The 15199-nt window shown below is 41.4% G+C and overlaps 1 protein-coding gene across 2 annotated transcripts in view; it reads left to right on the top strand.

Annotated features, from left to right (window-relative positions):
• LOC1275605 (E3 ubiquitin-protein ligase TRIM9) overlaps positions 1-15199 on the top strand; it is a 110643-nt gene that overhangs the window by 86542 nt on the left and 8902 nt on the right. The window contains exons 6-8 of one of the 2 annotated variants that reach the window (XM_061653778.1): positions 2299-2331; positions 6636-6775; positions 15031-15169. In XM_061653778.1, the coding sequence (XP_061509762.1) occupies positions 2299-2331; positions 6636-6775; positions 15031-15169 (312 nt within the window). The remainder of the gene's footprint in view (positions 1-2298; positions 2332-6635; positions 6776-15030; positions 15170-15199) is intronic. The other variant, XM_061653779.1, reaches the window with a different exon arrangement.

Raw genomic sequence — 15199 nt, 5'->3', positions numbered from 1 at the left:
TGGCATTGTCATGTGACCGTGTTTTGAATGATATAAATACTAACAGATTTTTTTGTTTGGGAAAGAAATTGTGCTTTCTGTTAAGAATGTGTAGATCAAAGTGGTATTGTAAACGATATTCCAAAATCATCATCTTTTATCACAAATGTGGTAATAAGCTGTCTTGTAGTTGCGCTAAAATTGTTGTGACATATTGTGGTACAAACAAGATGATTTGTCATTGATCACAATTGTCAAATAATATTTTCATCCGTGACTTAGACGAAGCTTTTTGAACTCATCATTTTGTGATATCATATGGTACATTTGTGAAATGAGATAAGTGGCTTTTTACTTTTTTGTAGTGTTGAGATCAATTATGATCCTCTCTTATATTTATACTATCATTTGTTGTAATAACGGTAACTATATTTTGCCATCATGCTACAAACACGTTTGAGCTACTATATTTAGAATATTACTGCATAAAAAAAGTGTTAATAACAAAATTAATTCATAAGTAACAGTTAAGCTCAATAATATTTTTGAGTATTGAATGAGGTTAAAAATGATGATAAAATATAGGTATACTTCAAATTTAATCCTCCAAGTGGCCAAAAGTTTGTAATTAGTGTTGGGTAAAATTGACCACACACTGAAGTCGACTCCGATCTGACTTCAAAAAATTCGAAATTGACTCCGGAAGGTAGGAGGTTTGCTCAGCATTATCCGGAGTCGTTTAGAATCGTCCAGAGTCATCCGGAGTCGTCCGAAGTCGTTCAGAGTCGTCCAGCGTTGTCCGGAGTCGTCCGGAGTCGTCCGGAGTCGTCCGGAGTCGTCCGGAGTCGTCCGGAGTCGTCCGGAGTCGTCCGGAGTCGTCCGGAGTCGTCCGGAGTCGTCTGGAGTCGTCTGGAGTCGTCTGGAGTCGTCCGGAGTCGTTTGGAGTCGTCCGGAGTCGTCCAGATTCGTCCAGACTCGTTCAGAGTTGTCCAGAATCGTCCAGAAACGGCCGGAGTCTGTTTAAGAAGCGCACGCGCAAAGTGAAAGTGGAAAAAAACACCACGAAATGAAATGCATCTCGCCCAATACGATTCCAGACGACTTCGGCTGACACCGGACGACTCCGGACAACTTCGACTCTCGGCAGAACTAGTGATTCCGATTTTGCCCGAGTCGGAATCGGATAAAAAATAGCCGGAGTCGGATCGGAATCGTGGGTACGCTCTAGAGAGCACACATATTCTAGTATGCAATATTCTATTCTACTATACGTTTTCGTATTCTAATTTGATAATCAATTGAAATATTTAGAATAATTCTGCAAAACTAGAAAAAATAAGGTGTCCGTAAACCAAACACTGCATCATGGCCATAGAGAGATATTATTTACTCATGCAAATATATAATAAGAAATATTGAAAGGTACATTGCTAATCATCGTTTGAAACGATACTAATGATGAACTTTTTGAGATTTGCTTGACCTTTTTAAAAGTGCAGTTTGTTCTGTAAAGTAATCAAGTTCAGAACCGAACCGATGATCTTGTTGTTTCCTTTCGCTTGCCATCCCTGAAATGGAAGGTTTCGCCGTATCCAAAATGAGGCAACTGCTTGCCTGTTATGGTAATTCCAACATGGTGCAACATGCCTCCCCCAGCCACTAAAGCTAACAAAGCTGAAATAAAACAACCATTTTTCCTTCTTGTTGCTATACAACGCTCAAACAGGTGAGAAACGTGAGCATTAATTATTCTCGACCCGTCGTGAAATGCACTATTAATAACGATCCTGGCCGGATCACCGACAGGAGGCGCCCGTCGGTCCCCACCGCTCTCCGCTGACTTCAAACATAGTCGTCGATGCCATTCGGCGGCACCGGTAATTTGCGGCCGTGCACGAATGGGAGTTGAATTTTAATTAACTCGTGAAGTAGCGGCTTATATACATATGCTGGTGGCACAACTGGTGCCTGCCTGCGCCGACCTCCGTTCTCAGAGGCTCAATGGGTTTTTAATGCTCTGTTACAGAGACAACGAATGTTAAATCGTACCGTGGAGGGAATAAAAAATAAGAAAGATACGACACGGCGGCAACACCAACTGCGTGCACACATAAAGCGCCCCTCTCGAATACGTTAATTGCACCGTGCGCGCGCGATCATTGATGAAAAGTGCAATCACGGCCAAAGTGTGGCAGCAGAGACAGTACGATGATACGCAAGATACGATCGTTACGCGTAACGACGGTGTGGTGTATGGTAATCGAATCTTAACTGAATCTTTTTTCCCCTTTCTTATTCTTCCTCATTCGCTACACGCAGCCGCCAAGGAGGGCGAGGAACGGCTACCGGCAGGTGAGAAAAATAAATAAATAAAACACATAAAGCCGATTTTGTTTCGCTTTCATTCCATTTTTGGATTTGTGTTGATTGATTTCGATGTGCGTGTGAAGTTTTTATTTTTTATTTTTATTTTTGTCCCGTCTGTGACATGAATTAATCATTGAACTGATTTGTTTTGTTTGTTCAAATGGTTTATTTGATATGTTTTACATTATTTCACTTTAAAATGAGGATAATTTTGAATTTTTCTTTCTTTTGTACAACATAATGCGTTTTTATGTTGTTTTTTGTTAGTAATTATTGTTCATATTTCATACAAGTTTCATGTTTGATGTTCCATAATTGCGCAACTTTAATCTTCATCTATTCGTATCTTTTCATGTATAACAAACAATTTAATCCTCACATTTTTTTGCGGCGCTCGCTACTACAAGCACCACTGTTGCTAACTAAGCTTGCAAGTGTTCATTCTACAACCTTGCTCCCCGTGTTGCCTAATCCTTGGCAACCGATTCGTTAGGTGCGGCATTACGGGCGCTTGAAAAAGTACGGACAGATACAGATTTTCTTTGTCCCAGTACGGGGAAAATCCTGGGATGCACCATCCATCAGGCGGCGCGAAGGCACGCTTGTCGAACGAACGCTTCTATGTATAGGCTTTATCATCGTAGTTGAGCGTTGAGCGTTTGGCTTTCACGGTGGTGGGAGCCATCCACCAGCGAGGTGACGTTATTGCGGCAAGAACACTTGAGCGCAACAAAAACATCCTTTCCAGTGAGTGTTTTCCGTACATTGTGTTGCCTGTGCCTAGTACACACGGTACCAGGGACAGGCGCCCGGATCCTCTTATCGGGCGCTGAGGATCGTGTTCCTTTAATACCCCTCTATACGCGCGCAGTAAGGGTAGCGCCGGTGAGGGAACAGAATATCGAACCTGGACCTGGGGGTAGGAGTGGTATGCGTGCGTGGGATGCCTCTGTGGACACAAACACCCACTTGACACCCACTCGCACACTGTGAGATAGGAAAGGGTACAGTGGATGTTTGCGTTGTGTTCCTTTTTGCCCGCAATTCGATCAGCGCGTCGTCAACATTGGCACAGTGGGCTGCGCAAACAAACAAACTGGGCCGGACCGGGGGATTTTTTTTTCTTCGAAAATTAGACCCGAATGTTCTCGATTTAAATTGGATTCAATTTGCAAATCTGATTCAAACGCAGGCGCTGGATTTTTTTTTGTGCTGTCGTGTTTATTGTTGTCGTTGCTGCAGCTAAATTGTCACCCTCTAAGCCGCGGTGGTGAATGGGTGAATTTAGCTGAAAATCGATGAATCGATACTCTGCGACTGTGGTGATCGGGATTTATTCACAAAAGTGTGCACAAAAGGCATGTTTGTTAGCTGCTTTGAAGCATAGGAGCATCTCGGGGTGCACACGCCATGTGACTTTTGTTTACTTATTTGTTCATTTTAAACATCTATTCAAGCCGTTTATTGTTGGCAATTGTTATAGTTCATGTGTTGTAAGTGCTGATTTAATCGAGTTCTGCCATAACATATTTGAACATTCTTTTGTTAGTTCATGGGCCTTTTGAACGAAAGTATTGTGTTTAGGCATTATAGATTGGATAATTGGATGAAAAGATTCCTTCAAACATTCCTCGAAAATATCCTTTTGTATCAAACAATTCACATAGAATTTGGTCAAACATTTCATTTTGTTTATTTCTTTATTTGATAAAATAAACCCATCAAACTCATTTGGTTTAAACGAGTAAATATGCATATACATACTCAGCTTTTTTGAAATAATTCATAACAAACACGTTTACTAATTGCTAGACGTAGACACTCCCTGAATGTGGCCTGAGGTGTATCGAAATCGAATAAATTAGTGGTCAAGTTAAAATTACGGGAAATGGATGTTATGGGACTTCTAATTTATAATTGCGTTTTTGGTATTTGTTAATTTTAATTGTTTTATCACAAATAGTAAAATCGTAACTTTTAAACATTTATGGAGCATTTTGAATGCATTTCGCTGCTCATGATGTGCATCTCCCCAAAAGTTTTCCAATTTTTTGTGGAAAATGCGTTCTACCCGCTGGACAAAATCCCTGTTTCCGGCAAAACCGCACTGAGTGTGGTCGTCTGAACCCACATGTGAACCATTAGCCACGGTATCGAAACCCGTAAAGCTCCATCGATCAAATGCGCACAAAGCAAGTCGCAGGCCTTGTGTCATCGAAAAGGACTCGCTACGCGGCAGGATGCCTCTCCGATTAGTGTCACTATTGGAGAGTTTTTTAGGTTTTTTTTCTTTTTTGTTACATGCGTATAACTGCTCTAGTCTTATCAGACACACACGCAAATTGGAGTTTTTGTGTGGTTGCTACGTTGCTACTATACCGCAGCATCATTTTTCAGCACACATCAGCTAGTGCAGAGGTTGCGCAGCAGCACGGTGTGATTTGAGATACTAATCGGTATCGATTTGACGACTATGGTCAGAAGCACACGGAACGAATACTTCAACGAAAGCTGTAAATGGTACGAAGACCCGAAAATGTTGCAGTTTTTTGTTCCTGCACCTTCCTGCAAACCCAAAATTGTAACACTCTCGTACGGCTTAACCGGAATAGACCTCGTGTCTCGGGTCCGGTCTGGTGACACCCGGACAGATAACAACACAGGAGGGTGGCTCGCATGCTCATCAAAAAAGAAAACACCTACCGCCTTTTCGCTTCCTGGAGGTGTGGTACAAAACTGCGTAAGTGTGTCCCGCTAGATAGGGCAAACGATGCCAGAGCAAACGCTTTTCATACACGCATCCTATGCACCCGGCCGTCCTACCCAGAATGTGATAAAGTGTGAAGTTACACGACATTGTTGCACACTGCTGTGTACTCGCTTGCCACTTAGTGGGTAACTGGTGCGTATTACGAGCTATCGACTGTAGTACAGCCATGCATAAAAGCGTTCTCGTCGTCGGTGCCGGTCTGGTCCAAAACCCTCTGGTTCGTACGGGGTGTGTTTTATGTGTCAAGCAATGCTGCTGTTTTTTGTGTGTGCTGTTGTTGTTGTTGCTATTTTGCACTCTTCTGTGCAAGTGTGTGCTTCATTTTGTGCAAAATATTCAGTGCGGACAAACTCATTTTTTTGCACTTCATCTGTTAGAGCTGTCAGACTCTCGGGTCGTGCTCGGGTTGGTGGGTGATTTATTGGCCGGTCATTATTGAACCATATCGCATATGCAGGAGCACTCGTAGCCGTCAGCAGCAGAAAACACTGCATTCAATCACCACACATGCACGAACCTTGCGGCAGTGCACACGGTATACGGTAGTTACAGTTGTTGAGAGTTTTTACATTTTGCTACATTGTGCGGTGGTGGGTTATTGGTGGCATGGTGTTGGTGTCAAACCACAGCTGCCAATTAGATTTTAGTAGCTTGGTTCGTTTATTGATACTGTTGATGTGTTAAAAGCTATTGAAAATAATATCTTGTTGTCGTAAATTTTGTTTATTTTTCAAATTTTATTACCATCATCGTTATAAGCGCCTAAAAGTAGGCAATGCCCATAACAGCTCTTAAGATCATTTGGGCAAAAGGGTATACCGTTTAACGCCTATAGATGATTATTCCAAATCATATTTTTGCTTGAGTAAATAGTACAAGAGTATGAGATAGTAAGAAAACAACTTTTCCGAGAAGTTAAACGAACTTTTAATAAATTGATAGGTAACAGGATTTCCCTTAAAAACTGATGTTCTGGCAAAAAGAACCGATGTACCTTTATTTCAGCAACGGTTGAAGCTTAATTTTCGATAATGTAACGCCAAATTTGCTTCAAATGTAACGCAATTCGTTTAAAAATTCCATCAGTTTTTTGCGTTTCATTCTGTCTGACCCGAGCTTTATTTGATCTGCTATGCAATGCATCGCGCAATGTTGGCATTGTTGGCGTTGAGCAACAAAAAAAGGGAAGCGGAAAGGCAACAACCATGCCGACAGGATTTCCTCTTCGGCAAGCATAGTTTTCAAGTATTTATGATTACGTTAAATTTTAATTGCTCCATTTACTTTTTGCCATTCCATTCCGCCTCGATTCGCACGGTTTTTCCATTAAGCTTCTGCCCCGGCACGCTACTCTCGCTTGCTCTCTCATGCGTCGACTCCCCATAGCGAGAGTGCCGAGCGAGACGGGATACTTTCGATATGCTTAATAATTTAAATAATTCATCTTTGCCCCCTCCCCTCTCTACCCAGCATCGCTCGTTTGCTAATGTTATCTCTGTTGTTGTTGTTGCTTCTACAGTGCCCCTAGCACCCGTCATCATCCCGGAGGACTGTTCGGCGGAGAACAACTCGGTAACTGTTGCATGGCAGGCGCCAAGCCACTCGTTCGTGCAAGGATACGTGCTGGAGCTGGACGACGGCAATGGTGGCGAGTTCCGGGTAAGTGTTGCCGGGTTGCACATCTTTCAATTGGAGTTTTGGGGTCGCCAGGGCAATGCAGTGCAGTGTGGCTGAACGTATTGCACTTGCCCGCCGGACAAAGCGGGAACAAAGAGGAAAAACCACATCAGAAACAGATGCTTCTTCTAATCTCGGTGTGCCAGCAGCTCGGGGGAGCCGGGTTCTGTCGCTTTCCGATGCACGGTGTACGATGATGAGGCAAAGAGCTTGCCGGCAAAGAGTAAGAAAAGTCATTCCAACGACAAAACGACGATCCCCCGACGGTGGTAAGGCATTTACGATTGGCAGTCGGCTTTGTAATTCTGGTGGTTTTAAAACCACACCGTTACGACGACGCATGGATTTATCGCTTACAAGTGGTAATGGTAGAAGCAAGCACCATCCCTGCAAGGCTCCAGGGCACGATGGCTCGAGATGGCAATGGGGATTTATTTACAAAGGACAATGTTTCGGTTTGCGAACGTGTTCTGCTTGATGTTTGAATGTAATCGAGAAGCTTTGCTGCCGGAATGCCGGCAACCGTCTGAATGCCGGCAACCGACTGAATGCCGGATGTCTTTGATGTGAACTAGTGTTGCAGAATAAGGTGCCTTGTACTGATTTATGTTGATGTAAGCCTCTATTTGAAGATCGTCAGAAGGCATGTAACGTATTTTAACACACTAATGCACTTACACTATGCAGGAAGAATCAGCGTTTCTCGGTCAGAATGGTTATTTATACCTTATTTTGCTGTTTTTGAAGAAAGCAATGTTTTTCATGAAATTGATACACTTACTCTTTGGTGTAGATGTATTACTTTATGCTTCGTGAGAAAATAGAGGTGACATCAAACTTAATTATTTATTTAATTTTATTTTTATATATACATATAACACATTTATTTAATGAAAATATTCTTAAACTTATACTCCACACAGTTTTGACAGGAGTTCGACGAACTAGATACAGAAATTGGAAAATTGTAGAAAACAGTTATAGTCCAACTTGGTAACCAATTTGGTTACCAAAGAATCCTAAATTTATTATTGAAAGTGCGGTTGATTGTCCCAACTTGACATTTAATGTAAATTAAGTGGTTAGTCATTTCCGCTAGATGGCGCTAATCAGTTAACTGTTGGCTTTAGATTCGCTCAGTACTAACGTCAAACGTTGACGTTACTTAAGAATCTATGGATAGTAGTTGCCATGGTTTTCATTTCAAGACTTCAAGAATGTTACGAGCTAGCTATATTGCTTGATATTTTTCTGATTACGTTAACGCATTCAACTTAAAGCTCAGTGGAATTAATGTGAGCTTTTTGTTCTTATCATATGAACTGACTGTCATTTCTCATTCATTTCTTTTATCCAACTGGGGCCGTGATCTTTCCACTAAGGCATTTTAAGCGTGTTTATAGTTGTAATGGTCATTTTTGTAGCTCCTATGTCATATGTAGGCAGTTATTGTACAAAATAGAACTGCTCTTTTATCTGCTCATGGGTCGTTAACTTGTTTAGCGTATTCTCTCATATCTAGGTTTTCTGACATATTAATGCACTACAAACTCTCTCTCTCTCTCTCTTGCTCTGCCCATAAAAATCACCACCATCTCCAGGCACTGGAATATGCCAAGAACGGAATGAATTCCATTATAGTGCGTGTCGTAAACTTTGAAATCCCACCGGAAACCACCGTCCACATGCTCGGTTCGTAGGAAACGACGGAATCTTTCGCATGCGTCGAAATTCTAGAACCTGCTGAACTTACTTTTTTCCACACCCAAAGACCCTACACAGCACATCAAAGTGTCACCGCGGGGTGAGCAGTAGTACGTGAGTTCGGTTGAGTTGAGCAAGCAGCGGACCCTAACGCTGACACCTTGCCTGCTTGCCTGCTCACTCCGTAAAAGGCCGTACCTTCGTCAACGCGGGGTGTAGTAGTAGTACTACTACCACATCGGTGTAGCACCATTATCAGCACCATCTATAAGCCGCTAGGCCGTTGAGCGGCACTGCTCGGTGTCCGAAGTCAGTCAGAACTGTCGGGGTGGAGTAGCTCAAGGAGCGGATTGACCTTTTGCCTGCTCCATCAACAACGGGACCCAGTCCCCGTCCCCGACGTCGACTTTGTACGGATCATTAGAGGCAAAAATGCACATAAATTGCTACCTACCCTGTACATTGTGGTGGCCGGTTTCGGGACGAGGCAACACCTCAAACCTAACCCCCTCTCTTCCGGCCGGCCAACCCCTTCGGTAAACTTGGAATGCTCCCTCGAGGGGAAAATGGTTTCCGGGAGTTTTGGGACGACGGAAAACTAATGCATTCCAGCGACAAAGGCATTCATGGTGGGGACATGATGAAGATGATGATGATGACGGTGTGTGTGGGGATTGAGTTTAGTTCGCGTGTACTTTTGGGGAAGGAAAATTGTAACGTTATGCTCGTAGTGGTAGTGATAAGGTGTGTGTTTTTTTTCTACTGATACGAGGGGTAAAACTACACGCACACGTAGTATTAGTACCAGTAGTAGTAGTAGTCTTACTAGTAGCACCAGCATGGTGAATGCGTCTACCGTGTGGGGTGTTTGTGGTTTTGATGGGTGGACAATTCCCAAATCGGCGGTAGCACGGCAAATTAGCAGCACTCCCAGTTTTTCCTGACCATTATATTTTTTTTCGGTACGCTACGTATTTCAACATAATGGAATTCAAGTCCGTTTGTGCTTTATTAAAAGGGAAAACCTTTTTTGAAGGCAGTCGTTTCGTAAAGTAGCCTTACCACTTCCGCTTCTGTTCTGTGCGGGTGTGATGGGGAATTTTCTTTTTTCGGTCCCTTGCAGGAAAGACGAAAAACTGCTTCACTACCGGTCAATTGTCACCCTTGCAGGGGGCAACATGACTTTATTGAGGAGACTTTTCTTTCCGGACGGTGTAAATGCGGTCCGGTCGTGTGTGTGCTTGTGTTGTGTCGCATGATTTGTGGCCGAATATTCACTTATCGGGCTGTCGTAATCATCTGGTTTTTGCATATCATTGGCTTTAAAGACGTGTTTATCTTTGTTTTTGTGATTTAGCTGGTGATATTGACGAAGGAAATTCGTGCTTAATGCACCTTTAAATCCATTAGATATCGTGTCAATCGTGAGGCATGCATTTTTTGTAGTCATTACTTTTTTTGAATGGTTATATTCACATGAATATAATTTTAAGATTTTATAGAGATACGATTGAATCATACAATAAGGAAGTCGTTTCTTACTAAATTAACTGAGTAAACGATACTTCCACAACGTCTTTAAACCAAAATGCGACTACGAAGGTGGTGTTTGAAGCCAATTTAAAGCATTCTTATAGGATTAGAATAAGTTGACCAAGCTTTAGGAAGCTATGATTTGAATGCATTTTACACTCCTCTAGAGTCTCTAGACGATTATATTGATGACAGAGTATTGGAGTGTTGTGTGTTTTTCGTATCGTATGATATATCGTTTATTATATCGTTTTAATATTACTCTCGTTTTTAATTTCGCTCTTTCCATACTTCTATTTGAATAATTCAATGAAGCATGGAGATATAATACTCACATTCTTTTTCTTACGCATTGAAACCATCTGGATATAAATAGAATTTACGTTCTACTTTCCACGGTGCGAAGTATTGAATGTTTAAAAACTTTACAATTGTTAGCAATATTGTTAACCATGCTGTGAATGTCTTTACACCGATAATTAAATAATACAAAAAATAGGCCGATAAATAGGCATTTCAAAATAATCACAGAAAACATTGTGTCGTTGCTTGTTTCCTGTATTATATTTCGAAAAGAATCATATAATCATTTCATTACGTGTTGTATAATTAAATGGACATTTAGCGACCTCATGTGGCAATGGTTTTAGATAGAATAGCACCGTATAGAGCTAATGTACGAAATTCTGCACTCGTTCCATTTATAGCAGATCTCTAATAATAGACTTTTTTTCCTGCATTACAGGGTTTTCCAGGGGTTCTCATAGTCGTGGGGCACTTCCTTGATTCTTTCTTATGGGAAGTGAACTTCATATGATGGAAATTGGACACTTTGCCCCCTTTTTAGACAGGCTACTTGGAAATTCCTATCAGATTTGTTCAACAAGGGTGCTATAGAGTCCAATTCCTATTACATTAAGTTCATTTCACGTAAGAAAGAGTCAATAAAGTGTCCCACAGCTATGAGAGCTCTTGGAAAACCCTTTAATATGTTGCTTGGCTCACCACAATTGATAGATTTTTTATGCTGAAAAATAAAATAAAAACTATATATTTCGGGCCTGGTCTGGTGGTACAGTCGTCAACTCGTACGACGTAACAACATACCTGTCATGGGTTCAAGTCCCGAATAGACCGTGCCCCCATACGTAGGACTGACTATCCTGCTATGGTAACAATAAGTCACTGAAAGCCAAGCTCACTTCACTAGGGAGTACAGGGAGGCCTTGGCCGGCAGCGGTTGTTGTGCCAAAGAAGAAGAAGAATATATTTTTTACTCCAATACTTAAAGTAACGAGAAATTTTTTGCTTTGTTAAGTAAAAATTTTCCTAAAAGAAATCTAAGGACCTCGAGGAGATCAACACATTGAACGGGTTTTGTTTAGTACTTTTGAAGAATTATTAAGGTGTCTGCGTGTTTTGCTTCAAGATTTTATAAAACTAAAATGATCTGCGTTTTGTCTTTTATTCAAAAGCTTCATGTTGCATCCTCAAACCAAAACAAAGATGCCAAATGACTGCTGGCGCTATTATACATATAACTCGTATATATGAATAATGTTGTTTTCCCTATGGAAAATACAACAACAAAAAAACCCAACACGGTTCAACTTGCTGCAACATAGCAATAAAACTTTGCTCTACCAATTCAAACCCACCACACAAATCTGCTCGTACCATCAACGCGCGACTCGTTTCACAGACCACAGCGATCCCAATTTAAGTTGATTCTCACCTCAAACCCGACATACAATCAACGTCACACGATGATCAGGATGATGGTAGCCGTGCATAAAATCTTTCGTTTTTCGTAGAACAACAATAGCGCTACGCTGGTGGCGCCCGGGGAACGAGTGACTTTATTTTGTCTGCGGTAGCAATATGACATTCCTTCCAGCCTGGGCGGGGATGGCTGAGGGATGTGATTCTCCAGGCCAAGGGCGTAAGCCTCGCGTGACACACCACGTGCAACCGCCAGAGATTGTTCCACCGTTTTTGTTCCCGGTTCCGGTCTGGCACATCATCCAGCACCTCCGAATATTAGACCGGGCTAGGCAAAAGTAGTATCAGCAAGCAGCATGAAAAACCTTCATTCAGTGGGAAAATAAAGAAATATTGCACATACAAACTCACTTGCGAAATAGCATAAACCCACAGACACACACACGCACACATTGTGAGAGAAAGAGAAAGAAAGGACGACACGAGGATACGGAGACAGTGAGATACAGCCGCCTACTTCTGTCGCGTTCTTTCAAATCATTCTTTCGAGAGAGAGTGTGAGTGTGTGTGTGTGTGTGCATTTTTTGTCTTTCCTTATCTATGCCAACATTCCTTCTCTTTTTGCACTTTCCCGCACTCATGCCGAGACCACAGCGACCAAACGATTTTCGTATCTTATGGAATGCCATTCCGGGTTGCCACACTTCTTGCCTGCTTAAGCCCGTGTTAGAGCCTCAGTGAAAATAAACGGGAAATCTTAGGCTCTGCTGCAATATTTCAATAAATTCTTATCAGAATATGGCTTATCGTACACCAAAAGAAAGGATATTCAATTCCCCGAGTATTTAGATTATAAAACATGTTAAATTAATAAATCTAATGCGTTTCCTAGTGATAACCCGCATTCTGCACGATGAAAAAAATATAGTTAGCGGGGAATCACATGGAAATGTATCTAATTCATTATTTCAATATGTTCTACAGACTAACTAGTTGAGGGATTTTAGTATCCTTTCTTTTGGTGTACGATAAGCCATATTCTGATAAATATTCAATGAAATATATTTAAAAAAAACATTCCCGTTCACTTTCACGCGAGGTCTAAAGCGACCTTTAGGTCCTGTGAACCGACCTGCTGCTAGCAGAACTAGCCAGCAGCAGTGGTGGTGGTAGTGGTAGCTGGTGTAATATTTTGCTGCAATGACAGTCGACTCGTACCATCTCCATGCTCTGAACCATTTTCCCGACATAGCTGCTCCAGGCCATGTGCACCGACCGTATCATGTCCGTGTGACGTTGCCTAACACTTTGCATCTTTCAGACACACACACACACACACACACATACGGGAGGAGGGAGAGAGGGCGTATGATAACGCGGTTCGATGCGGTTATTGCAACGAAGGCCGACGGTAAATGAAGGACGAATATTTTGGGGATGCTAGTTTGTTTTTTTTTTGCGTGTTTATCACAGCTACACATTTTATCAAAATTGTTCGTAGAGTTGAGCCACAGAAAGTAGATAGTGCAAAAGGTGTGGGGGCGTGATATGGTGCACAACACACCAGTTTGATAAAGTGGGTCGAAATCGTTAGAACCCGACGCATGTATGTGGTGATGCAGTAGAGAACGAACCTTAAGAGGGAGTTTAGATGATTATTGTTTAAATTAGACATAAATTGAGCGAAAAATATAATTAAATTGATATTATTTTGTTGCGTTTTCAAATAAACTTATTATCTTTTTTACAGCGAAAGATAGACTAAAACATGAAGCAAATAGTTCATTGCAATAATTAGAAATTAAACAAAAAAAATGTGTATAAAATCAGTTAAAATACGTTTTATATCTAAGTTTATTTCCTTGTGAGCCAATATATTGAAATATTCAGTTGACATATGCTTTTATGTATTAACATGTTTTCACTATAATATATAAAGTTGGCTTTCTTTCTCAACTATTACAAGCACAACTAAAAGCTTTGCCAGCGATTTTAATAATTTTGGGACATTTTTTCACTCTTTCATATCGTAAGTGAACATTGTGTGACAATAAGCACCCTTTGTGGTCAGACTTATTGGAAATTTCAATTGGAATTTCCTATGACATATTTATTGTCCTACAGAAAGAGTCAAGAAAGTGTCTCAAAATTATCATCTCCCCTGAAAATCCCTCTAAATACAAAACAATGATTTAAAACCATGCTTTGAAGATTCTAGTTAAGATGGCAAACGGTATAAGGTGAAGAGATAAATCGTATCCTTACACTACTCAGGAACTTTTTGTCCCCCAAAATATGTTATAAAGCTCAATTGTAGCAAACATTACCTCGTTCGCTAGCAATTCTTGCTAACTGATGTTATTTTTCGTCCCTTATCACATAACAATACAATAACAAAAGCCTTTTACTGTATGTTTGTACAGTCTTCTCTTTTACAAACTTCTCTTACAATATCCATTTCCCTATTCTTTCGCTGTCTTTACTTATCCTTCCACCATCCCACAGAGTGTCTGTGTGTATTGTTTGTCTTTCCTCACCCTCCATCATACTCATGCTTCAAATCATTAAAATCTCCACCGAGCCAGGATCTTCGTTACTGCGGGATTTTCCCATTCATGCTGAGTTTTTCGATACAAATGGTATAAAATTTACATGAGTCACCTTCGTGAGCGGTATCATCCATTCCACCTCGGAAAGTGTTATTTCGAGTTTCTCTTGTAGTCCCTATTCCATCCTCTCGTGATGGAAGGATTGTTAAGGGCGAAGATGCTCAACCACCTTGTGACACCCTCAAGCGCTAGGTAATGATAAAAAAATGCATCGACTGGTGGATGTTCCTGGTATGGTAGAGAATGGCAAAGGATTGCCATTAAAGCCACACTGCAAACGTGGAATTAAAAATTCAAAACGCGTCTCCCTTTACTCAACTTGCCCCGGGGACTGCATCATTCTGGACCCGGTGGACTGGTGGTAGTACTATTGATGCGGCAAACCAGACACAGGATCGACAGATGCATAAATATTCATTCCATGGCCAACCACGACCAGACAGAGTTTGTTGCGCAATTGTTGTGTTTGTGTTTCGAGTTGTTTGGGTGTGGAGCTGCTGGCGGCAGTCTTTTAAAAATCTGAATATGTTAGGAAATAAATTTAAATCAAAACAAAACATAAAAGTTTTCCTAAAAACATTACATAAAATTATATGCACATAACTCCTTCATTAATGCATTTTCCTTTGTTTTTTTGTTGTTCTCCGCTTTGATATGCGCTCTTGGCAGGAGGTCTACTGCGGCAAGGAAACGATCTGCACCGTCGACGGGCTACACTTCAACTCGATGTACAACGCACGTGTTAAAGCCTTCAACAACACTGGCGAGGGTGAATACTCCGAGCTTATTGGATTACAGACGGCAGAAGGTAAGTCGCCGGCCGCTCCGTCGGTCGGTT

The sequence above is a fragment of the Anopheles gambiae genome, chromosome 3 (genome assembly GCF_943734735.2).
Source record: "Anopheles gambiae chromosome 3, idAnoGambNW_F1_1, whole genome shotgun sequence".
NCBI classification, from domain to species: domain Eukaryota; kingdom Metazoa; phylum Arthropoda; class Insecta; order Diptera; family Culicidae; genus Anopheles; species Anopheles gambiae.
Note: the sequence above shows the minus strand (reverse complement) of the source record. Positions and strands in the feature narration are given on the sequence as shown.